At 40.6% G+C, this 24421-nt stretch overlaps 1 protein-coding gene across 1 annotated transcript in view; it reads left to right on the top strand.

The window, feature by feature from the left end:
- The window catches only part of pou6f2 (POU class 6 homeobox 2), a 506133-nt gene that overhangs the window by 367339 nt on the left and 114373 nt on the right, over window positions 1–24421 (top strand). Inside the window, exon 6 of the mRNA XM_059645822.1 lies at window positions 19193–19321. Within this exon, the coding sequence (XP_059501805.1) occupies window positions 19193–19321 (129 nt within the window). The remainder of the gene's footprint in view (window positions 1–19192; window positions 19322–24421) is intronic.

Below are 24421 nucleotides of genomic sequence, written 5' to 3'. Positions count from 1 at the left end.
TGACATCTGTCCTATATCTTTCACCCCTCAATTTAAAGCTATGCCTCCTCGTGCTCGCCATCACCATGCAAGGAAAAAGGCTCTCCCTATCCACCCTATCTAACCCTCTGATTATTTTATATGTTCCAATTAAGTCACCGCTCAACCTACTTCTCTGTAACGAAAACAGCCTCAAGTCCCTCAGCCTTTCCTCGTAAGACCTTCCCTCCATACCAGGCAACATTCTAGTAAATCTCCTCTGCACCCTTTCCAAAGCTTCCAAAGCTTATAATGCGGTGACTAGAACTGTACGCAATACTCCAAGTGCGGCCGCACCAGAGTTTTGTACAGCTGCAGCATAACCTCTTGGTTCCAGAACTCGATCCCTCTATTAATAAAAGCTAAAACACTGTAGGCCTTCTTAACAGCCCTGTCAACCTGGGTGGCAACTTTCAAGGATCTGTGTACATGGACACCGAGATCTCTCTGCTCATCTACACTACCAAGAATCTTACCATAAGCCCAGTACTTTGCCTTCCGGTTACTCCTACCAAAGTGCATCACCTCACACTTGTCTGCATTAAACTCCATTTGCCACCTCTCAGCCCAGCTCTGCAGCTTATCTATGTCTCTCTGCAACCTACAGCATCCTTCGTCACTATCCACAACTCCACCGACCTTGGTGTTGTCTGCAAATTTACTAACCCATCCTTCTACGCCCTCATCCTGGTCATTTATAAAAATGACAAACAGCAGTGGACCCAACACCGACCCTTGCGGTACACCACTAGTAACTGGTCTCTAAGATGAACATTTCCCATCAACTACCACCCTCTGTCTTCTTTCAGCAAGCCAATTTCTGATCCAAACTGCTTTATCTCCAACAATCCCATTCCTCCGCATTTTGTACAATAGCCTATTGTGGGGAACCTTATCGAATGCCTTGCTGAAATCCATATACACCACATCAACCGGTTTACTCTCATCTACCTGTTTGGTCACCTTCTCAAAGAACTTAATAAGGTTTGTGACTTTCCCTTCACAAAACCGTGCTGACTATCCCTAATCAATTTATTCTTTTCTAGATGATTATAAATCCTATCTCTTATAACCTTTTCGAACACTTTACTAACAACTGAGGTAAGGCTCACTGGTCTATAATTACCAGGGTTGTCTCTACTCCCCTTCTTGAACAGGGTAACCACATTTGCTATCCTCCAGTCATCTGGCACTATTCCTGTAGACAATGACGAGTTAAAGATCAATGCCAAAGGCTCAGCAATCTCCTCCCTGGCTTCCCAGAGGATCCTAGGATAAATCCCACCCGGCCCAGGGGACTTATCTATCTTCACACTCTGTAGGATTTCTAATACCTCTTCCTTGTGAACCTCAATCCCACCTAGTCTAGTAGCCTGTATCTCAGTATTCTCCTCAACAACATTGTCGTTTTCTAGAGTGATTACTGTCGAAAAATATTCGTTGAGTGCTTCCCCTATCTCCTCTGACTCCACACACAACTTCCCACCACTATCCTTGATTGGCCCTAATCTTACTTTTGTCATTCTTTTATTCCTTAAATACCTATAGAAAGTCTTAGGGTTTACCCTGATCCTATCCGCCAACAACTTCTCATGTCTCCTCCTGGCTCTTCTGAGCTCTCTCTTTAGGTCTTTCCTGGCTACCTCGTACCCTCAAGCGCCCTAACTGAGCCTTCACCTCTCATCCTAACATAAGCCTTCTTCTTCCTCTTGACCAGAGATTCCACCTCCTTCGTAAACCATGGCTCCCACGCTCTACAGCTTCCTCCCTGCCTGACAGGTACATACTTATCTAGGACACACAGGAGCTTTTCCTTGAATAGGCTCCACATTTCTAATGTGCCCATCCCCTACAGTTTCCTTCCCTATCCTATGCTCCCTAAATCTTGTCTAATCTCATCATAATTGCCTTTCCCCCAGCTATAACTCTTGCCCAGTGGTTTACACCTATCCCCTTCCATCACTAAAGTAAACATAAGAGTTGTGAGAGCATGGAATGCGTTGCCAGCAGCAGTTGTGGAAGCAAGGTCATTGGGGTCATTTAAGAGACTGCTGGACATGCATATGGTCACAGAAATTTGAGGGTGCATACATGAGGATCAATGGTCGGCACAACATTGTGGGCTGAAGGGCCTGTTCTGTGCTGTACTGTTCTATGTTCTATGTTCTATCTATAACAGAATTGTGAGCGCTATCACCAAAGTGCTCACCTACTTCCAAATCTAACACCTGGCCAGGCTCATTACCCAGTAACAAATCTAATGTGGCTCCGCCCCTTGTTGGCCTATCTACACACTGTGTCAGGAAGCCCTCCTGCACACACTGGACAAAAACTGACCCATCTATAGTACTCGAACTATAGTGTTCCCAGTCAATATTTGGAAAGTTGAAGTCCCCCATGACAACTACCGTCTCTCTCACTCCTATCGAGAATCATCTTTGCTATCCTTTCCTCTACATATCTGGAACTATTCGGAGGCCTATAGAAAACTCCCAACAGGGTGACCTCTCCTTTCCTGTTTCTAACCTCAGTCCATACTACCTCAGTTGACAAGTCCCCAAGCATCCTTTCTGCAACTGTAATACTGTCCTTGACCAACAATGCCACACCTCCCCCCCCCGCTTTTACTATCTTCTCTGTTCTTGCTGAAACATCTAAATCTCGGTACCTGCAACAACCATTCCTGTCCCTGCTCTATCCACGTCTCCGAAATGGCCACAACATCGAAGTCCCAGGTACTAACCCATGCTGCAAGATCACCCACCTTATTCCGGACGCTCCTGGCATTGAAGTCGACACACTTCAAACCAACTTCTTGCTTGCCGTTGCCATCTTGCGTCCCTGAAACTTGATTTCGGACCTCCCTACTCTCAACCTTTTCTATACTCAAACTACAATTTTGGTTCCCATCCCCCTGCTGAATTAGTTTAAACCCACCCGAATAGCCTTAGCAAATTTCCTCCCCCCCCACCACCCCATCATCCAGGATATTGGTACCCCTCTGGTTCAGGTGAAGACCATCCTGCTTGTAGTGGTCCCACCTCGCCCAGAAAGAGCCCCAATTATCCAAGAATCCAAGACCCTCCCTCCTGCACCATCCCTGTAGCCACGTGTTCAACTCCTCTCTCTCCCTATTCCTCGCTTCACCAGCACGTGGCACGGGCAACAAACCAGAGACAACAACTCCGTTCGTCCTAGCTCTCAGCTTCCATCCTAGCTCCCTGAATTTCTGCCTTAAATCCCCGTCTCTCTTCCTGCCTATGTCGTTGGTGCCAATGTGGACCTCGACTTGGGGCTGCTCCCCCTTCCCCTTAAGGATCCCAAAAACACGATCAGAGACATCACGCACCCTGGCACCTGGGAGGCAACACACCAAGCGTGAGTGTCTCTCGTCCCCACAGAACCTCCTATCTGTCCCCCTAACTATGGAGTCCCCAATGACAACTGCTCTGCTCCTCTTCCCCCTTCCCTTCTGAGCAGCAGGGACAGACTCTGTGCCAGAGACCTGTGCCCCACTGCTTTCCCCTGGTAAGTCGTCCCCCCCAACGGTATCCAAAATGGTATACTTATTGTTGAGGGGAATGGCCACAGGGGATCCCTGCACTGCCTGCCGGTTCCCTTTCCGTCCCCTGACCGTAACCCTTGTGTTCTTGAAACTTGTACAAAAAAAAACGCATTATTCTGTAAATGGGTCAGTACTTTGACAATCTATGATACGTAGATATATGATGCAGATTAATGCCTCCATAAAGTGGCTCATTAAGGGAGGTGTGGGGTGAAGTCTCCCAGGAGGGAGTATCTGATTATGGGCCTCCACAGTGTTACTCGTACGTTGTCATATTTGAGCAGAGGCATGGGAATTGGATGTTGTCAGGAGAGATAGGTCCTTAAAAAGAAAATAAAGGAAAAACTTATATTTATATTGTACCTTTTATGATCACAGGATATTGCAAACTGCTTTCCAGCCAACAAAATATTTTTGAAATAATATTGGGAAAAACAGCAGCCAATTTGCAATTCACAAACTTTAAAATAGAAAGGTGATAATGATCAAATAGTTTTCTGTTTTGTGATGTGCTTGGTGTATAGATATTGCCCAAGCCACAGGGGAGAACTTCCCCATGGTTCTTTGAAATACTGGCTTGAGACTTATATGTCCATGTGGAAGAGCTGATGGGTTTAATGTCAAATTGAAAGATGGAAACTCCAACAGTGCAGCATTAAATTGTCATCTTGGACTAAGTAATCAGGTACCTGGAGTGTGGCTTTGTATCTATGACCGTCGGACTTCCGAGTGAGTGCACCAGTGCTGAGCCATGGCTTATAGCATACATGGGCTATATCAAAATGTCAAACTGACCATAATAAATTAACATGAGCTTGAAAATCAACTTAATAATTGTTAATAAGAAAGTTCAAGAAAGCAAAATAACAAAACACAGTCCAAAAGCAACAAACACAAGAGATAGATTGCAGAGATAGTAGGAACTACAGATGCTGGAGAACCTGAAATAGCAAAGTGTAGAGCTGGATGAACACAGCAGGCCAAGCAGCATCAGAGGAGCAGGAAGGCTGACGTTTCAGGCCTAGACCCTTCTTCAGATTTCTGAAGAAGGGTCTCGGCCCAAAACGTCAGCCTTTCTGCTCCTCTGATGCTGCTTGGCCTGCTGTGTTCATCCAGCTCTACACTTTGCTATCTCAGATAAATTGCAGAACTTGGACATCGACAAAGAACATATTTCCTGATCTCACAGTTATCAGTTGCATATTGTTCGAATCGTATTCTCAGATGATTGTAACAAAACAGAATTCTTTCAATGGAAAATGTGAATAGATGGCAATGTGATATTTATTGAGCACATAAGCTCATGGAGTTTCCGATGAATTTGTTTATCTATATAATGTTACACTGCATCTACATAGTTTATGTCAAATTGATGCATGTATTTCTGCTCCCTTAGAATACTAGCAATTATGCTTCAGTGCAGTTAGCAGAAAGTACTGAGAAACTGTAAACCATCCTTGTGGAAAATGACAACATGACAAATGTAAGCCAGTGAAAATAGATTACCTGTTCACAAAACAATAAGAAATAGATACAAATACATTTAGCCGGGATTTATGCATCGTTCACCAATAGAAAAATTTAAAACAACATCTCACCAATAATTTCTTGTACTTGAAATGTATTCCTCAGATATTGATGTACAGTAACTTTATATATTTATTTGAAATGTATTAACATCCCTTTTACGTCTGCAAACAAAGGAATTATTTACGAGTGATTGAACATTCAGAGATCCTCATTGCATATCACCCAGCAAAACAAGTTTTGGGGGTATTTAGTCGAATTTCGAACAGAAATTATGGGTATATTTCAATTATGAGAGTATTTTTGTTGATTTCCTTTATTATAGTGAAACTAACTGAGTATTGAACTCCTCTTAGTCAATTGGTGTCCCATTCATATGCTGCACTGTACTTCAGTACTTTCTTATGGCTGTTAAAAGACATTTTGTTGAAGTTTCATGTGCCTTTTTTCAGCAATACTCAAAAACCTATTTGCTTATTACAGTAGTGGCTCTGAAACATGAAATAAATTGAGTTGCATTGTACAGCTGCATTCATTTTTCATTTTCAAAGCCCACCTCAGAAACACCTCTTGAAAGACCAACTTGTAAGTACTGTCTTTTTCAGAAATCTATGTGCTCGTACATCAGCTTTCATTATTCTGAGCTCATCCAAACCTTGGCTGTTGGTATTCAAAATCACACCAAGTTTATTCATCCAAGGACATTGATCGGCATTGACTCACTATTCTCATTTCATTGACCGTTGAATTCTTATCCTTGTGTTCAAATTCCTCCAAGGTTTCACCCATTTCTATCTCTGCAGTTGTGTTCAGCAATGCAGTCTCAGAACTCTGTGTTTCTCCAATTCTGGCCTTGTTGTGCATCCTAACCATGTTTTGGTGACTATGTCTGCAGCTATCTATACACTCCAGTGTTCCTTCTTGAAATTGTATTTCGTCTTTACTCCTTCCCAATTCTCTCCGCTACATCTTAAATTCTGTCACCAGATGCTTGTCCTAACATCTCTTTCCTTAGCTCAGCATCAATATTTTTTGTCTAATTTTGCTTCTGTATGTTACCTTAGAATGTTTAATTCTGTGAAAGTTGTGGTTGTTTGTTGTTAACAGGTAGTAAGTATGATTATCTGATGCTGTGTATTCATTAGCTAAAGCAGTACAACCCATGTGTAATCAACCAAGTGAGTTATACCCAAGATCAGTAATGATCGTGTTATCTGTGAGCTTTTATACCGGTTTAAGATCAATCTGCTTAATCCAGGCAGCACCCACAAAACTAGCAGTGATCATTTCAAATTTGTGAGCTCACACTGCTCGGAATTTTTATAAATAATTTTAATCTTGAAAAATGTTTAATTTAGTGAGAAATTGACTAGTATTATGATCCCAAATGATGGTCCAAATGCAGAGGTCAGATCCAGGATAAAACTTGATTTGATAGATCACATGTTCTTCTGTTTATTTCATTTGGTAGTTAGTTACTGGGACAATGTTACATGAGGCTGCGGAATTTATAAGAATAGTGAAAAAGTTTATGACACAAAAAAACAAAATAAAGACTATCCAGCTATTTAAATATAAAAGACATTTAGAAAAATCTCAAAATACATAGCAAATCAACGTTTCAAACTGTTTTAAGGTATTATACATTCCAGAAATTCAAGTCTAGAGAAAATACAGACTTATCTCAACCACTACATTTCTACTTAATTGACATTACAAGTTCTTTTCTGTGGAGGTAATTAGAATTAGAATTAGAATTAGGTTTTGTTGTCACCTAATCTCAAGTACAAGGATAAAGGAATACAGCGAGAAGTGTACAAAGTTGCTTTTCCTGGCACTATCTTAGGTACAAATGTATGTAAGTTTAAAATCTTAGGTACAAAGTAGAAAAATACAACAGAAAATTAAAAGTTAAGCATTACAGCCCTTCTTTAGCCATGGACTTGCACATGCTCCATGCTCCAATCTGTCCCCCGCACTGGGCACGCTGTTCCCCCCCTACTGTGCTCGATCTCTCCCCCATGCTGGGCACACTGTTCCCCCCACTGGGCTCGATCTCTCCCCTGCATTGGGGATGCTCTTCAGCCCCCACTGGGCATACTCTCCCCCCTGCCTCAGCTGGGCTTGATCTCTCCCCCCACTGGGCTTGATCTCTCCCCCACACTGGGCACATTCTTCCCCAGCACTGGGCTCAATCTCTCGCCTGTGCTGGGCATACACTTCCCCCACTGAGCTCGATCTCTCCCGCACTGTGCACGATCTTCCCCCAACTGGGCTTGATCTGTTCCCCTCCCCACTGGGCTTGATCTCTCCCCCGCACTGGACTCGGTCTCGCCCCCACGCTGGGGCGCTCTCTCCCCCCCGCCCAACTGGGTTCGATCTCTCCCCCGCACTGGTCATGCTCTCCTCTGCGCTTGGCTTGATCTCCTCCACACTGCTCTCAGCCAGCTGCCAGAGACCCAGCCAGGCTCGCTGCTGACTGCCATCCAGGCTCACCAGCTGCTTTGCTGCTCACTGCTCTGAACCCCGATGATGCCTCAATGCGCTGACCTCTAAGGATCCGTCAGCACACCAGCCACCTCAATGCCGAACATCAAAGTCTCACTTCAGGTTCTAGCTAATACCATACTTAATGACCCTGATGCCATCACCTCCACAGCCCAGTCGTCTCCATAAAGTGCATTTTTAAAAAAATTTTAAAAAAGGAAAGAAAATAGAGGAAAACAGGCAGAGTGGGCTCAGAGCCCAAACACTGCCTACTGTCCACCACTATGGATGAACCTTTTCTAAAACTGTTAACATTAACTTTTATATATATCAAATATCCTAAGCTTTCTCAGTTCTAATAACCTGCATCTTTCTAACCAAACTCTCGTGGTTTAGAAGTTTCACAAACGAAACTCTTCTGCTGATATGTCATGTTCGCTGAAATGCCCTAAACTGCTTTGAGAAGAGAAATTAAAGTCATTTCTAAACTCATCGATGCTGTCTTCTGAACTAAAAACTGGTTCAATCTTAAATTCCTCTAAACTAAAACCAAATTTGATGCCTTTATATGTTTTCCTGACTTGTCAATTGCACAACAGTATAAACATATTTCCATTAATACTACAGGGGTCTGAAATTGTCTGTATTCTGATAAGATTCTGTATTTAGTCACTGTTCCAAGTGAACTCTCTGACTTTTTGTTTAAAAAGAAAAACTCTTCACAATAACCAACACTCACCTGCCACTATTTTAAAATTCAAATTCCAAAACTGATATTAACGTATATATGTGAAACATCTTTCTTTCATCATGCTAGCATACACCAACAAAGTTATCAAAAAGTTCAACATTTTAATATTATGTTCAATGATCATAAATTGGGTTAGACATAGAGCTACATTGATCATGTATTAAAAAGGTTTATTTTTGATAATAGAATCACAATAAGTTGTGTTAATAAAACCTGATCAGTTAATGACTATTAAATACATCAGGGAATACTTTTAAAAAGAACAAACAAATATTTTTATTACGCGGTTTCACAGAATGTTTCACAATTATGCAAACAAGTTTAATAAAAACCTGAAGCCTAACCTAATCTATGTAATTTCAATCACATTTTCAATCACATCCTCATGCAGTCTATTTCATTGTTCCTTCCTTTCTACAATAGCTGCTCACTTATCAAGATGAATGTCTATCATGTTACGGTTCCCAGAAAAATAGCTTATGTGTGTGACCTGTTTCGAATGAATTTTTTTCCTGCTTGTTGACGTCCCATAATAATCTTCATTAATTAAAGGATTTGTACTTGGAGCTGAAGCATCGTCTCCTACATTTCTCTCATAAATGCACACCACTGGGAGATCACATTGTGTGTGAACATCAATAGCAAAGCACAGCATCCCATTCTGCCATTTGTCATTGATAAGAAGCTTGGATTGTTTCTGGTTCTAGGAGATGCATTGTTTCGGGATGAATTGTCTGTAACTAGCTCTTGGCAGTGCCAAACAGGCTGACGACATGGCTGTCTTGATCAAAACACTGTTTGATTTGTCCTTCTTCACCTCTCACTCATCAGCATGTAGCTTGTAAGAGATAAAGTGGAACTGACCAACAGACCGTGGACCATTCAAGCAGAAAATCACACAGCTTATCCAGCACAGCTCATGCATAAATTGCATTTATGTGTACACTTTATGACACTCACTGTCAACTTTTACAGGATTCCTTTTTTAATCTATCCTACAGACTTTTCATTTTTCATTCATTTTCTTCACAGTTCCTTGCATATTTCCCATTTCACTTTTTCTCCTGCTTTCCTTTCGTGCTTCTCACAAAAGTCACTGTAGATCAGATTTTGTATTTGGGATGAGAAGGAACTGTCTTGAGCCAGTAGACTTGGGATTCAAAGAAAAAGGAATTTCAAGAATTATTTGCCAATTATTTGTCAGCAGAATATACACAGAGAATCGCTACAAAAAGATATATTTTGTCAAAAATGTTTCATCGAGCACTCATAAGGACAATTCGCAAGAAATAGCAAAACAAAAGGAAAGCAATATTTATACTCTATGAGAATAGAGTCCTGTTGGTCAGCAAGTGAAATCTAATTCATAGTGGAGAATGCACCAGTTAATGAAAACTGACACTAAACTAACAAGCTTTGTTTAAATTTTAAACTAAGCAGGTTTGACAAGGCATTTCTCAGGGAAATGAGCCAGAAATGGCGTTAGCTTATTTTGTTGAGTTGTGGCTGGCACTGCAAAGAACAGCACCCTGTATATTCATATGCAAAGCTGTCTTTGTACATAACGATGCAATTCTGCCAGCCTGACTGACAATCCTGAATTGGTTGTTAGTGGAATTCTTCACAAACTCAATTTAGCAAATGTTATTCAGTTGCAGAATCACACCCAATGTTGGACAGTATTTTTAATTTTGCATGCATCACTTGATTGGGTACTGTCAGTACTTTGCTTGTTACAAACAGTGAAAACGTTATGCTGTTTGATATGCACTGCCTAACTTGCCTAGCATCATATCGGTGCTGAATTTCCATTTCCCAACAAATCAGCACATTTCTCTTATACTGTATAAATGTTATTTTCCCATACTTTGATATTTCTTGCATTAGTCCTGATGAGTGCGCGATGAAAAGCTGCAACAATGTAACAAAATTTTTCAGCAATACTCAAGTTTTGTACTACCATTTTTACATTCTATTAGGGCTCCTTACACCTTGGTTTGTCAAACTATTATTTCTCCAGCTGAAGACATTCTTCTTGAAGTCATTTTGGGGAACAAATCTTAAAGTTGAGCTCTATAACTCAAGCCAGCACAATTTGTTATAATATCTAGCAGTATTTGTATATTATTAGGTGGTCCAAAAGCGGAGTACAATTAAAAATGTATGTTTGCTGACTTCTTTGGTCATAGATTGTGGACATTAATGGCATGATCAGGATTTATTACCCTTCACAGTTTACCTTCAAGAAGATGGTAATGAGCCATTCTCTGAACCGCTGAAGTCTGTGAGATGAAGGTACACACATAGTGTTGTTAAGTAGGAAGTTCAATGATTTTTGACCAGTCACAATGCATGAATAGTGATCGGTTACCAAGTCAGTACAGTGTATGGCTTGGAGTGGACTTTGTAGGTTTTCCCTTACCCTATCTCATTTATTCTTCTTTAGGCTAAAAGTTGTCACGTAGAAGGAGCTGTTGATGAAATATTGATAAATTTATACTGTGTATTTGGTTCATGATATACATTACGGCCAAGATTGACCTGTGGTGGTTGGAAAGAATACTTGACATGGTAGATGCAGCGTCAATCCATCAGTCCACCTTGGCTTGGATTTCACTAAGTTTCTTGAATGTAGCTGGAGCTGAACTCATTGAGGCAAGTGAAGAGTATTCCATCACACTCCTAACTTGTGCCTTTTAGAAACAGAAGTTGTGAGCATGTGGGCCATTTGGTCCTTCAAATCTGCTCCAACAATATAATGACTGTGACCAAATCTGTACCCTGTTTCTGCTCTGACGCGGTACATTTTGAACCCTTTAGCCCTAAGATTTATGTCATCTACTTCTTGGAAACATTCAATGTTTTGGCCTCACCCACTTTCTATGCCAGAAAGTTCCAAAGCCTCACCACTTTCTACATAAAGAAATTTCTCCTTAGCTCAGTCCAAATAGCCTACACAACATTCTTAAACTGTAACCCTGTTCTGGACTTCCCATTTATCAGGAACATCTTTTCTGGTCCTGTTAAAATTTTAAAGGTTTCAGTTAGATCCTCCATCATTCTTCTAAACTCCAGTAAATATAGTCCTGACTGATCTATTTTCTCTTCATACATCAGTCCTGCCATTCAAGAAATGTAGTTGATGAGTAGGCATTGGGAAATCAGGAGTTGAGTTACGAGAATACTGACCCGTTCTTGCAGCCGCAGTATGTATAAAGCTGATCCAATTCGGAGTCTGATCTGTGGTGAGGCCCAAGAAGTTGATAGTGAGGATTCAATGCATCAGCTGCTGAATGTCAAGATGATCTAGTTACGCTCCCTCATGTTGGAAATAGTCAGTCATTCACCTCTGCTGTGAATGTTACTATAATAAATGAAAAATTTGACAATTCCCAGTTAGTACCAGTAGCGAGTTACAGACACCCCACATTCATTCACGTGATCCAGCAAATAATGCTGAACATTCATGTTAATTCATTCATTAACCAGTACAAACCAAGAGCATCTGTCTTGATCCTGATCTGCATTGAGTTAGCTGATGACATCCAGATCAGCATTAGAAATGTAATGTTCCTGCTGATTTTATGGAGCAAAATATCCCCCAAAATGTCCAACTGTGCCCGGTTGGAAGTGTATTTGACATCAGGTGAGGAAAACTTCTGCCTTAATCACTCTGTTCCATAGGCTCACTAATAATGGTCAGTGTTTATGATCCGACCACCAAAACCACCTTCCTTTAATTGCTACACCTCATCACTCCATCCCTATTCATTCTAAGTTTTCACATTCTCATTAAGTAGCAACCCTAAATTCTGTTTCTTTCTCAAGATTCTCCTTAACTCTATACTCATAGAAATAAATGAATCAGGAGCAGGAATAGGTCATTCAGCCAAGGAATGGTAGATGGAGTTTAATTTGGAAAAATGCAAGATGTTGCAAGACTAACCAGGGCAGGACTTACACAGTTAATGGTAGAGCCCTGGGTAGTGTTGTCAAACAGAGAGACCTAGGGGTTTGAGTACATTGTTCCTTGTAAGATACATCTCAGGTAGACAGGGTGGTGAAGAAGGCGTTTGGTATGCTTGCCCTCATTGGCTAGTGCTTTGACCCTAGGAGTTGGGGATGTCATGTTGCACCTATACGCAGCATTGGTGAGGCCACCTTTGGTGTACTGCATACAGTTCAGGTTGCAATTCTACGGGAAGGATATTATTAAATTGGAAAGAGTGCAGAAAGATTTACAAGGATGCTATGGGGATTGGGGGGCTTGAATTACAGAGAGAAACTGGATACACTGGGACTTTTATCCCTGAAGCATGGGATTTTGAGGGATGACCTTATCAATGTTTAAAAAATCACAAGGGCATAGATAAGATGAACAGCAAAGGTCTTTTCCCTAAGGTAGGAGAATTCAAAATTACAGGGTATAGTTTTAAGGTGAGAGGAGAAAGATTTAAAAGGGACCTGAGGGGCATTTTTTTCACACAGAGGTTAGCACTTGTATGGATTGAATAGTCAGAGGAAGTGGTAGATACAGGTCAAGTTTTAATATTTAAACGACATTTGGACAGGTACATGAATAGGAATGGTTTAGAGGGACATGGGCCAATTGCTGGTAAATAGGACTAGTTTAGTTTGGGAAATCTGGTCAGCATGGACAAGTTGAATCAATTGGTCTGTTTCCATGCTTCAAGACTTTATGACTCTATAACTCTAAGCATCTATTTACCCCTCTTTTAGTTGCGCTTTAATGAACTCATTGATGAGAATGCCATTCATGTGGCGCACAATGCCTTCCATAGTTTCTAAAATATCAGACATTGTGGGCTGCGAACGTAACGTCAAAGGGCAGACAATTAAAACAATGGTATCTATAGCATGTTATGATCATAATCAATGGTTTGGCGTCCTTGTGTAAGGAAAATTGCCAGAAAGTGCTCTTCACATCCTGTTTGAAAATATATTCTTTACAAGTTTAGCAAGGCCATTGTCTACAAACATCAATGAATGTATTTCTTGCAGCATTGTCTTGTTCAACTGTATTAAATCAACACAAATTCATGTTGATCTGTTCAGCTTGGGATCTGGCATCATTATAGAGCACCATGTAGTCAGCTGTATGACATTTAAAATCACGCTGTTCTGCAGCATGTCTTCAATTGTCTGTTATACCTAGGTGGTTAAGCAGTGAGTATGGCTGTTTATAGAGAACATACAATGTTTCAACCTGTCCCTGTCTTTGTGCCATAACATTGCCTGAAGCTAGCCTTTGACTTTGAGGCTGGTTTACCCTGAATGTAACAGGCTAAGTTTCCTCAGTCATTTTAAGGCTGTTCTCCCAACAATGACTGTAACCCTGTGACCAATTTAAAGTATGGCAGAGGTCATTGATAGCAACGTCCATATTCCAGTATTAACTGGAACCCAGATATGTGAAGTCCCAAGAGACAAAACTTGCTGTTCATACTTGTCTTTGAAATTGGATGCCTTGTGTATTTTTCAATAGGGTCTACAGTGATGGCAGGTTTGACTTTATGAAGGATCACTGGATCTGAAATGTGAACTCTTTCTTTCCTTCACAGATGCTGCCAGACTGCTGGGCTTTTCCAGCAATGTTGTTTTTGTTCCTGACTTTATGCAGTGTGGACAAGACCTTCTTTCAGTTTATGGGCCTCCTTCATGCTATGTCAGGAAGCTTCTGATATGGCATTTGGAGCTTTTCAGCATAGTTCCCCTGTTATTGCAGTGGTATTCTTTTAGCTCAGCATCTTTGGGCAACCTCTTGTCAGCTCTTTGTGACTCTCTATAACCAGAAAGCTTTTCAAGGTTTAACACAGAATTCATTGCTGTCTCAAGTCTGTTGAGCCTTTGTAGCTGTGTTGTTTGGCAAACTGGTCCAGTGATTGAATTGATCCTAAACTCCTTTGTCTGCAGCACACCACTGCAGTTCCAGAAAAGCCACTTCTGTCCAGTTCCATAGATATGTCATTGTTGCCACCACATAGTAAAATCAAGTCAGGTCTACACTCGTGAGTGAACATTAACTAGCTTTATTGAACACAACTGTGTACAGGAGTTGATAAGATAGGACATCTTTAACTGTACCAACTCAGCTCTCGTTTCATGTGATCTGACACCACTATGACACAGCTCCTGTCTCGAATAGTTTTAGAGTAAAGGTATAGTTAACCCTTTACTCTACATTTCCCATGATTGACAACTTCACAAAGAATCTCTTCAGTTTGGTCATACTTGTAGCTCTCTCAGTCCTTCTGTAATTCCAATTTCCTCTCTCATTCATTGAAAATCTTTGCATCTCCTTATTACTCATATCTTTGACACATGGAAATTTCCTTCCTTACTCAGCACCAGGTTTTATCATAAGGTAACAGTGATATACTTTGTGTTTTCCTACTTTTAAACTGCTGCATAATGGTTGTGGTTAGACAGATAGAATACCTAAAATCTTATTGTGCAGAAACTGGCACTATCTAAAAACTCAATGATTTTATAATTAAATTGATGTATAGAAGATTGAGCAATTTTTAAAAAAAATAACTTAGACAATTTGGCAAGTTGCTGCATTAATGTTGTGTGGGTCCAAACTAATTACCAATTTGCCATTTCTGTGCATTGCTCCATCTAGCCAGAACCTAGACCCCGCCAAATCTAGCTTCACCCAAATTGCTCACAGCCGAAAATGAAATCCAGAATTATCCAAAATCCAACATGGCTGTGGTCCGAAGGGAGGCAGAGTTGAAGTTCTGGACCTGTTATAATTGTATTGGTAGTCTATACCCATTAACTTTGCATTGAACCCACATTACTTTAGTGAATTAAGATAATATTTTTACAAATTTATCCCACATATGATTGAAGTAGGAGCAATATCTAATACTGCACAGTTAAAGGTGTCTGACACTATACACCAGTATAACTGTCTGACCAGTACAATTAGATCCAATTTGTCTCCATTGTCTTCCTCAGAATTTTCTTCAGTTATGTGTCATTTCCTTGGCCTTGCCTCTTTGATTTGAATTGTTTTCTATATTGCAGTAACAGCTGAAACACCAACCCTTGGATGTTCATTGAATTTATTCATTTGTTACTTCATTCTAATTTTATTTTATGCTGTAATAACCAGATAATTTTCTCTTTTGCCTTGTCTTCCATCCTACCATTGTAATGAAGCCCGAGTCCGTTATCTGGAGTATTTGAAATTTGGCATACGTTGAGCCTTCTGCTGTTTGCATCACAGAGTATGCTTCATTTGTTTCATAAAGGATGAAAGAATTAATTGTTTCTATAAGAATTTTAAGGTACCAAGAGAAAAAAAAGGAGATCTAATACAACAGAGATAATGGGTACTGCAGATGCTGGAGAATCCAAGATAATGAAATGTGAGGCTGGATGAACACAGCAGGCCAAGCAGCATCTTAGGAGAACAAAAGCTGACAATTCGGGCCTGGACCCTTCATCAGAAAAGAGATCTAATACAACAGTATCTCCTTCTTGGAGATTTGGCCAGCTGTCCTAATGAAACACCTTAACACTGTCCAATGATTTAAATACTAAGTCTAAACAGTAATCACCAAATTAATTTTTTTCAGTCTTTTATATAACCTATTAAAGCACATGATAGATTTTGGAAAACATGGAGCCATTTCATGGAAGAATATATCAAATTCTAAGCATGATTCAAAGGCAATTAATAGATTATCTTTCTTGTAGATTTAATTCAAGATCACTAGCAGAAAGTCCAAACTTTCATCATTAAATAATTTGGTGTTATCTGTCTTAAAAATACTTTACTTCTGATTTTTTTAAATATAGGAGGCAGTAAACATTAGCCATGCATTTATTCCCTTTGGTAAGAATCTAATCTGTGTCCAATTAACTGCTTCATTCTTCCATTGACCATAAGGCTCAGACTCCAACATTACAGCGACATCACACCCTGACAATTTACGCTTGCATTCTTCTGCTTTCCACAAATGCCACTAGGATTTTAATTTTCGTCTGAATCTTTTTTTCCTTAATTTTCGACCCCTCTCTCCTAACATGTTCTCCTCAGAAGCCAAGTGGTGAACATTACAACTTGAACACAACCTTTGAAGATTTTACAAGCTTTTATTTAAGGAGACAGCTCAATTCTGGTCAGTTCCTATTTGTCGGAACACAATTGAAGCCCCAGTCAATGTCTGCCATCTGCATACAATTAATGGCAATGAACATACAACTAACTCTCCATTTTCTGTCTCTAACTAATCCTCAATTCGGAAGTTATATCATGTTGAATCCTGTGAATGGTAATTTCTGAAGCATCTTTTCCTGCATTAAGATGATATTTAAAAACAAATTATTGATGTTGATTATACATGGACATTGTAAAGGACAAAAATCTTTCAGAAGAGTGAGCTTTGAGCTAGTTGTTATAATTTAACCCATACATTGTTTTCATCAATTTTTAACATTATATTTCCTCATTTTCCTTTCTTTAAAGTTTCCTCTGACTGTATTCTGCCAGTGGGGACAATCATGGCCCTAAGTTTCTCTAATGGTGTTTTTTTAACTGTCTACCTGGAAGTGGTCAGTGAAGGATTGACTGTCCCTTTGATCATTCATATTTCTCTGTTGTGTGATTCCACTGACTGCACAGATGTAGTTTGGACTTCAGTAGCAGACAAATTCAATCGTTGACCGGCTGAATTTCCAATCTAAAGTAGGTGTTAGACCTCCAGTTCCTAAATTCAGAATTGTTGCACATGGAATTCTGTTAGAAGTTCAATGGACAGCATATTGATTCTGATGACATTAGTTATCAAAGTTCCTATCTAAAACAGTTGCTGCCAAATAAAATATGAAATGTGGGTTTTAAATGAGTGAAACTTGTACAACATATCTTGCCAAGACAAGTAAGGTGTTAAATAGATTGACTGGCAAATCCCAAAGGCCCCACTGAAAATCACAAGAAAAAGAGCCTTGGGGAGCTTCCAGTTTTAGATGAAGAGCTCCAACAACAAAAAAAAATCCATTGGACATGCAAAGCCTCTCCTCAGGGATCAACAATTAACCCCCTCTACCAACCCAGTGCAAGAGCTGACCTGTCAGCCAAGTTCTTTCTCTCTGCAAATAGCGAACTGCAGCGGGAGGCCCTTGTATGGTCCAGTTTCATGATGCTATTTCATCAAGACCTAAAACAATTTTAGCTGGAAATGGAAATTCCTGGCCAACCTGTGGAGATTGGTCTGACTAAAACATTAAAGCTCCATCACATGAACCCAATCCATCAACCATTACCTAAAATGTTCTGTATTAGTGAAACAGCCCATAATTCATCAATGTGCTATGTAATGGCAAAAGTGAATGGAAAGTTGCACAGTGAATTCGAAGTTAATTTAATAAAGCTAAAAAAGTAATTGAAATGCAAGTTGGATGTAATAGAGCAAAAAGCCTAGTTGCATACATTTGGTAATTCTCAGGAGTCTCTAAGTGAGATGATTAAAAGCCTCCAGAAGGTTTTACTGTATAATAAAAATGAACTTGTGCCCTTCTGAGTACAAAATTTTCTGACAACTTCCAAAATACATGCACATTTTCATTTCTGAAAAGAGTTGTCTGTAAATTTTTAATGCAAAATTGTTTTAAGCAGAAGGAGCTAGAAAGCCTTCTTTGTTGTTTATTAAGCAAAATAGGTGAAATAATAATCCATTTTTTTCATATTATTGACTAAAGCAATGGGAGGTAACCATGAAATGTATTCAACACTTCTGGCACTCAAGTACTAATGCCACCTTGAGGATGCTAAAATATGTTGTTAATAATTAACATAGATTTCAGGCATTTAAGCTTCTCAGCAAAAATGCATAATTGATGCCTCTGAAATTGGAGCATGTCTTACAAGCCATGGCCTTACATCAGCTATAAACCTGCTTAGGCCTTTTGCCACCAAAGAGGTGCCTAATTTAGAGGTGAAATAGTTTGCAGCTTTGATAGATCAGATTTATACAGTGCACTTCCTTTGTTGTTGAAACTGTGTGACTTGACACGTGACCTCCTCTGAAGGAAAAAGCAAGTAAATCCATCAGCTTCTACACAAGACTGAACAAATAAGTGTTTAACTCACTGAACACTGTGAAAGAGGAAAGAAAAGAACAAATATAAAGAATGTAAAATGAACAAGGCTAATTGTGATGTGGAAGTGCTGGTGTTGGACTGGGGTGGACAAGGTTAAAAATCACACAACACCAGGTTATGCCCAAAACATCAGCTTTTATGCTCCTGAGATGCTGCTTGGCCTGCTGTGTTCATCCAGTGTCACACTTTGTTATCTCGGATTCTCCAGCATCTGCAGTTCCCATTATCTCTGACCAGATTGTAGCCCAACGGGTTTATTTGAAGACACAAGCTTTCAGAGTTTCGCTCCTTCTTCAGTTGAGAGGTGGCATTGGACACAGAATTTACAAGCAAAAGATCGAAGGGTCATAGAACTGATGTGGTGTTGAACAAACCTAAGATTGTGTTATTGGTTTCCAAATCTCCACACTCTGTCACATTCACTTCTTCAAATACACCTTTAACATGTTAGCAACCTCAGGGATACTTTAATTTTATCATTAATATTTTTATAATTATTGCTAAGAAAGCAAGCATTAGCCAGTTTATTTAAGAGATTTCTGGATATGGTTGAAGAAGGGAGAAATGCTAATGCTCAATTGTAAAATTAATACAATGAGTAACATTTTAAAAGGAAATCCTTATGTTAAATCCACATTTAAATCACAGTTACATTGAAGTTCCTTTACATGTGTTGTAGACTAACATTGTTGCCGTTGCTTTTTCAGCTTGTTAATAACCCTCTCGCAAGTCAAGCAGCTGCAATGGGTTCCATAGCTGGCTCCCAGGCCTTCAGCACTGCTCTCTCCAATCTGCAGGGGATGACTTCTCAGCTGGTGACTAATGCACAAGGCCAGGTGAGTCATAACATTTCAGGGGTCCCCAATTTACAAATGTCTGATTTACAAGTGAGAGTCCAGAAAAATAATGATATTAAAAATCCAATATGCAAACCTTTGCTCGTACTTACACATGAATGTCCTGACTTACAAAGAAATTGACTTACAAATGTACTTAAGAACAGAACCCATTTGTAACCCAGGGGCTGCCTATTTGTCCTTAGTAATGTAAATAATAAACCAAAATGACTGTAAAAATATTTTGCAACATATTAAAATCATTGCTCTAACAGTCAACAGCAGAGGCAAAAAATGAAAAGAGTCTATTTTGGAGAATTAACTGCTAAATGTCTGGATTGATTTTCAGATCATTAGATATAAGAATATATGAAGATAAAATGTGATTGTGTCATTTCAGCACATTTGGTAGTTATTACAGTATTTGGAACATAATTGAGACACACACACACACACACACACACACACACACACACACACACACACACACACACACACACACACACACACACAGGTGTGGCCTTTCAGGAAGATTTAATATAAGCAAAAATATACCTTGAACAACAGTAAATTGCTGGCCTTGTCATATTTATTGGCCGGATTTAGAATTGCTCCATCAGTACTCAGAGTTGAACGATGAACCTTGTCAACTTGGAGCCTGATCTAATGAATCATCCTATCTCAAGTGAACACAACAGATATTATGGGAAGATTGTCTCAATATCATGCCAACCATCATTTTGTTACCTCAGCCTTTACTTTGTATGAATTTCTATTTGAAATCTCCTTACAAGTAATTTTATTGCGTATGCATCTTCTTTTTGAAACAATTCAGTTGCAATCCATAGCTTGTGAAGTTGTGGCTCATTGTAATGAGAGTTGTTTACTTAGCAGTGATGAGTTTTAAGTTTACAAAATACCATATATGACATTTTGCAGATTTTATGATTGTTTTCTGAAGGCAAGCAGAATGCTGAACTGTTTATCCGTAAGTGTTGAAATATCATTCCCTAGTTACAGAAGTACAGTAGTCAATACCTCAACATTTGTGTGAGAGGTGACATTTTTTTCATTGTAGTTATTTAATTACAGCCTTCAGATTTTGCTCCATTAGACTGCCTTGTCTCATTGCCTAAATAAACTATTAAAGACATGAATAAATTAAACTCCTGGCTCTTGCGCTATAACAATGCCTGTATGGAAAATTTATTGCAAGCCCCAAAGTTGCCAAGCATTGTACTAAAGTTGCTGGATTCTGGAATAGGGTTGCCAGATTCTGAATATACTTCATAGAATTAAAAGCATCAAAACAGGTCACTTGGTTTTCTAGTCTATGCTGGCATTAGCACTATACATGAACCTGCCCTAGATAACAAAGTGTGGAGCTGGATGAACACAGCAGGCCAGGCAATATCAGAGGAGCAGGAAGGCTGACGTTTCGGTCTAGACCCTTCTTCAGAAATGGGGGAGTGGAAGGGGATTCTGAAATAAGTAGAGAGGTGGGGAAGCAATGATGGAAAGTGGATAAAGAAGCAGATAGGTGGAGAGAAGACGGACAGGTCAAAGAGGCGAGGATGGAGCCAGTAAAAGGGTGTTTCGGTAAGGAATTGGGATCGAAGTTGGCCAGTTGGGAGGGAGGGGCGGGTGAGTAGGAGGGAAGATAGACAGGTCAAGAAGGCAGGAATGAGGCTGATAAGTAGGAAGTGGGGATGGGATTCGGTCAGTGAGGTGAGAGGTGGGAGAAAAGACAGACAGGTTAAGGAGGCGGGGACGAGCTCACTGGTCTTGGGATGAGATCGGGGTGGGGTGGGGAGATTTTGAAGCTTGTCAAGTCCACATTGAGACCATTGAGCTGCAGGGTTCCCATGCGAAATACAAGGGTGCTGTTCCTGCAGCCTTGGGGTGGCATCGTTGTGGCACTGGAGGAGGCCCAGGATGGACATGTCGTCGGAGGAGTGGGAGATGAAGAGGGTGCGAAATCCTCATTGCCCAGTGTTCCTCCTTACTTACCTGGGTTCTGGATCCATTGGGGCCTTCATGCAGTGCCGAGGTGCTGCCTTGGCAGTGCCCTCCACTGAGCTCTGACACTGCTACAGCTACTGGAACTCCTGGCAAACCAGATAGATCACATTCTAGTACGTCAGACCTTCTGACCCTGAGGCACAGACATCCCACTTGGCAATGGGGCTGATTTGTTCAGAGCATGTCAGTTTGTACCTAAGCTTCATTCAGTGGGCGGGTGAGCTGTCACCCAAACCTGTCATGTGCTGCCGTAATTTTCCAACCAAAAACTCTGCACAAATTTTGAATAACTTCCCTGCGTTTTAATCCTGTGCTAGTTTGTGGTTCATGAAATTGGCACCGGAATTGCCAACCAGCCCATTCCCAGTGGATGTGGTTAATTGTGTTATTTTAGGAGATTTCATGTATCATTTTGAATGCAGCCTCCAGTTTAGCCCTGCTCAGCCAGGTTTCTCAAGCCTCAGGAAACCTGATAGTTAAAAAGAGACAAGGACCATTTTGTCAGCAAACTAAGTTTCGTTGTGGCACTGCTGGTGGATTAACAGAAAATGGAACACAGTATATCCTGTCAGACTGAGCCAATGGGTTTGAGCTCCAGTTACCCACCCGCTCACTGTAACCCTTAATTCCTTTACTATTCCTTTGCCTTAAAAAACATTCAACAGGGTAACCTCAACTGCATCGTTTGGCAGGGAATTCACAGATTCACAACTGTTTGGGAGAAGATGTTCCTCCTCAACTTAGTCCCAAATCTTCTCCCCCTTAATTTGAGGCTATGCCCACTAGTTTTAATTTCACCCACACTGGAAACAGCTCCCTGTTTTTATCGTTTCGATTCCCTCCATAATTTTATATGTTTCTATAAGATCCCTGCTTATTCTTCTAAGTTCTAAAATGTATAGTCCCAATCTCTCCTCTTGGGCTAACCCTATGAATTCCATAATCAAGTTCCTCTGCACCCCGTCCAGTGCGGGTACATCCTTTCTCAAGTAAAGAGACCAGAACTGTCCATCGAACTCCAGGTGTGACCTCTCTAGCACCCTATACAGCTGCAGCAAACCCTCCCTATTATTAAACTCCATCCCTCTAGCAATGAAGGGAATATTCTATTTGCCTTCTTAATTACCTACTGCACCTGCAAAACAACCTTCTGTGATTCATGCCACAAGCACATCCAGGTCCCTCTGCACAACAGCATGCTGCAATTTTTCACCATTTAAATAATCGCACACTTTGCTGTTATTCCTACCGAAATGGATGACCTCACATTTACCGACATTGTACTCCATCTGCCAGACCCTTGCCCACTCACTTAGCCGATCTATATCCCTCTGCAGACTTTCAGTATACTCTGCACAGTTTGGTCTTGCACTCATCTTAGTGTCATCTGTGAAGTCTGACACTCTACACTTAATCCCCAACTCCAATGCATTTACATAAACTATAAACAATTGTGGTCTCGACACTGATTCCTGAGGCACACCACTAGACATTGATCTCCAACCAGAAAAACACCTATTTATCCCCACTGTCTTTTTTCTGTCAGTTGAACAATCCTCTATCCATACTAATATAACACCCATAATGCTGCTCACCTGTATCTTATGCAGCAGCTTTTTGTGTGGCACCTTGTCAAATGCCTTCTGGAAATCCAGATGCACCACATCCACCAATTCCCTGTTGTCCACTGCGTTCATAATGTCCTCAAAGAATCCCAGTAAATTAGTTAAACACAACCTGCCTTTCGTGAACCCATTTTGCGTCTGCCCGATGGGACAATTTACACGATCAGCAATTTTAATTGATTTTTTTCAGCTAAAGCCAAATTACACCATGTGCTCATGAGGGATTCAAACCTATGTCCTCAAGCATTAACCTAGGGTTCTGGATTACTAGATTACATATCCCCCCAAGAACCATCACAGCATGTCTCCAGTCCACTTACACGATGCTAATGCTCTTCAGTACTGCACAGGCAACTCTTGTAATTTTTCAGCAAAGACTTGTGCACTCAGATATAAACACCTAACTCTTGAACTGGACTGGCCCAGGCTGCATCACTAGGCTCTCTGCTTGCTGTCATAACACTCACTCACTCTGAGACCACTTGCAAACTAACAGCATTCCAGCTTTGCCTTGCCATTCTGTTCTTTGGCCCTTCAGTCAAGGATACTAGGCATATATTATTGCAGATCTAGGCCCAAAACATCAGCTTTCCTGCTCCTATGATGCTGCTTGGCCTACTGTGTTCAACCAGCTCTACACTTTGTTATCTCAGATTCTCCAGCATCTGCACTTCCTACTATCTCTTATATTACTGCTGTCTTGCTGTGCTGTTTAATGTCAACACAAAGCCAGTTGGCTTATTTGGCACCAGGCCTTGGTCGAGTCAAGGGGATAGCCTTTGCTCAGGGGTCATGGCACAGTAAGCCAGAGGCAGCCTCAGATACCAACCCAGGGGATTGAACATTGTCAGTCAGCCACTCGGGCAGACAGAGTCAGGATCTTCTCCACGTAGAAAGTGAGGAGCTGAATGCCAGACAACCACCATCATCTTGACTGTTTGTGCCCCACTGGGCTGTTCTCCTCCCAGAATGGATGGGGAGGGAGTCGTAACGAAGGGTGGGGAGATGGAGCTGCAAGTGAGGTGGAGCTAGACAGGATAAGAAACTAAAAGGTGGAGGGTGAGGCTGCAAAGGAGAGAGAGCAGTTTTAAACTTGAAAAACAAAGGAATGCTCAATTGGAAGCTAAGAATACTGAGCCAATGAATTCTGCAAATGGATGTGAACTGGCCAGTTTTAGGCTGCATGCATTCAGAAGCAAATACATGAAGAAAAACGTAGTAGTTATTGTTGTAATTGTGCATATTGCTTGTTCAATTTAAATTTGAAATGCAGTAAAAAAGTAACTACCTGCTTAAATTACCTAGCTTTCTAATTATGCCATGGAAAATGAAGTCACCAGCTCATGGAAGCTATGTTGAGATGATAGTGTTTGTGTATATGTTGTTTGGCATATCAAAAGGTGTACTTATGGTAACTTGCCAACTTATGCCTGTTGTCTTAATACCAATCCAA

This window comes from Stegostoma tigrinum, chromosome 5 (assembly GCF_030684315.1).
Source record: "Stegostoma tigrinum isolate sSteTig4 chromosome 5, sSteTig4.hap1, whole genome shotgun sequence".
Lineage (NCBI taxonomy): Eukaryota > Metazoa > Chordata > Chondrichthyes > Orectolobiformes > Stegostomatidae > Stegostoma > Stegostoma tigrinum.
This window is presented reverse-complemented; position numbering and strand designations above follow the sequence as displayed.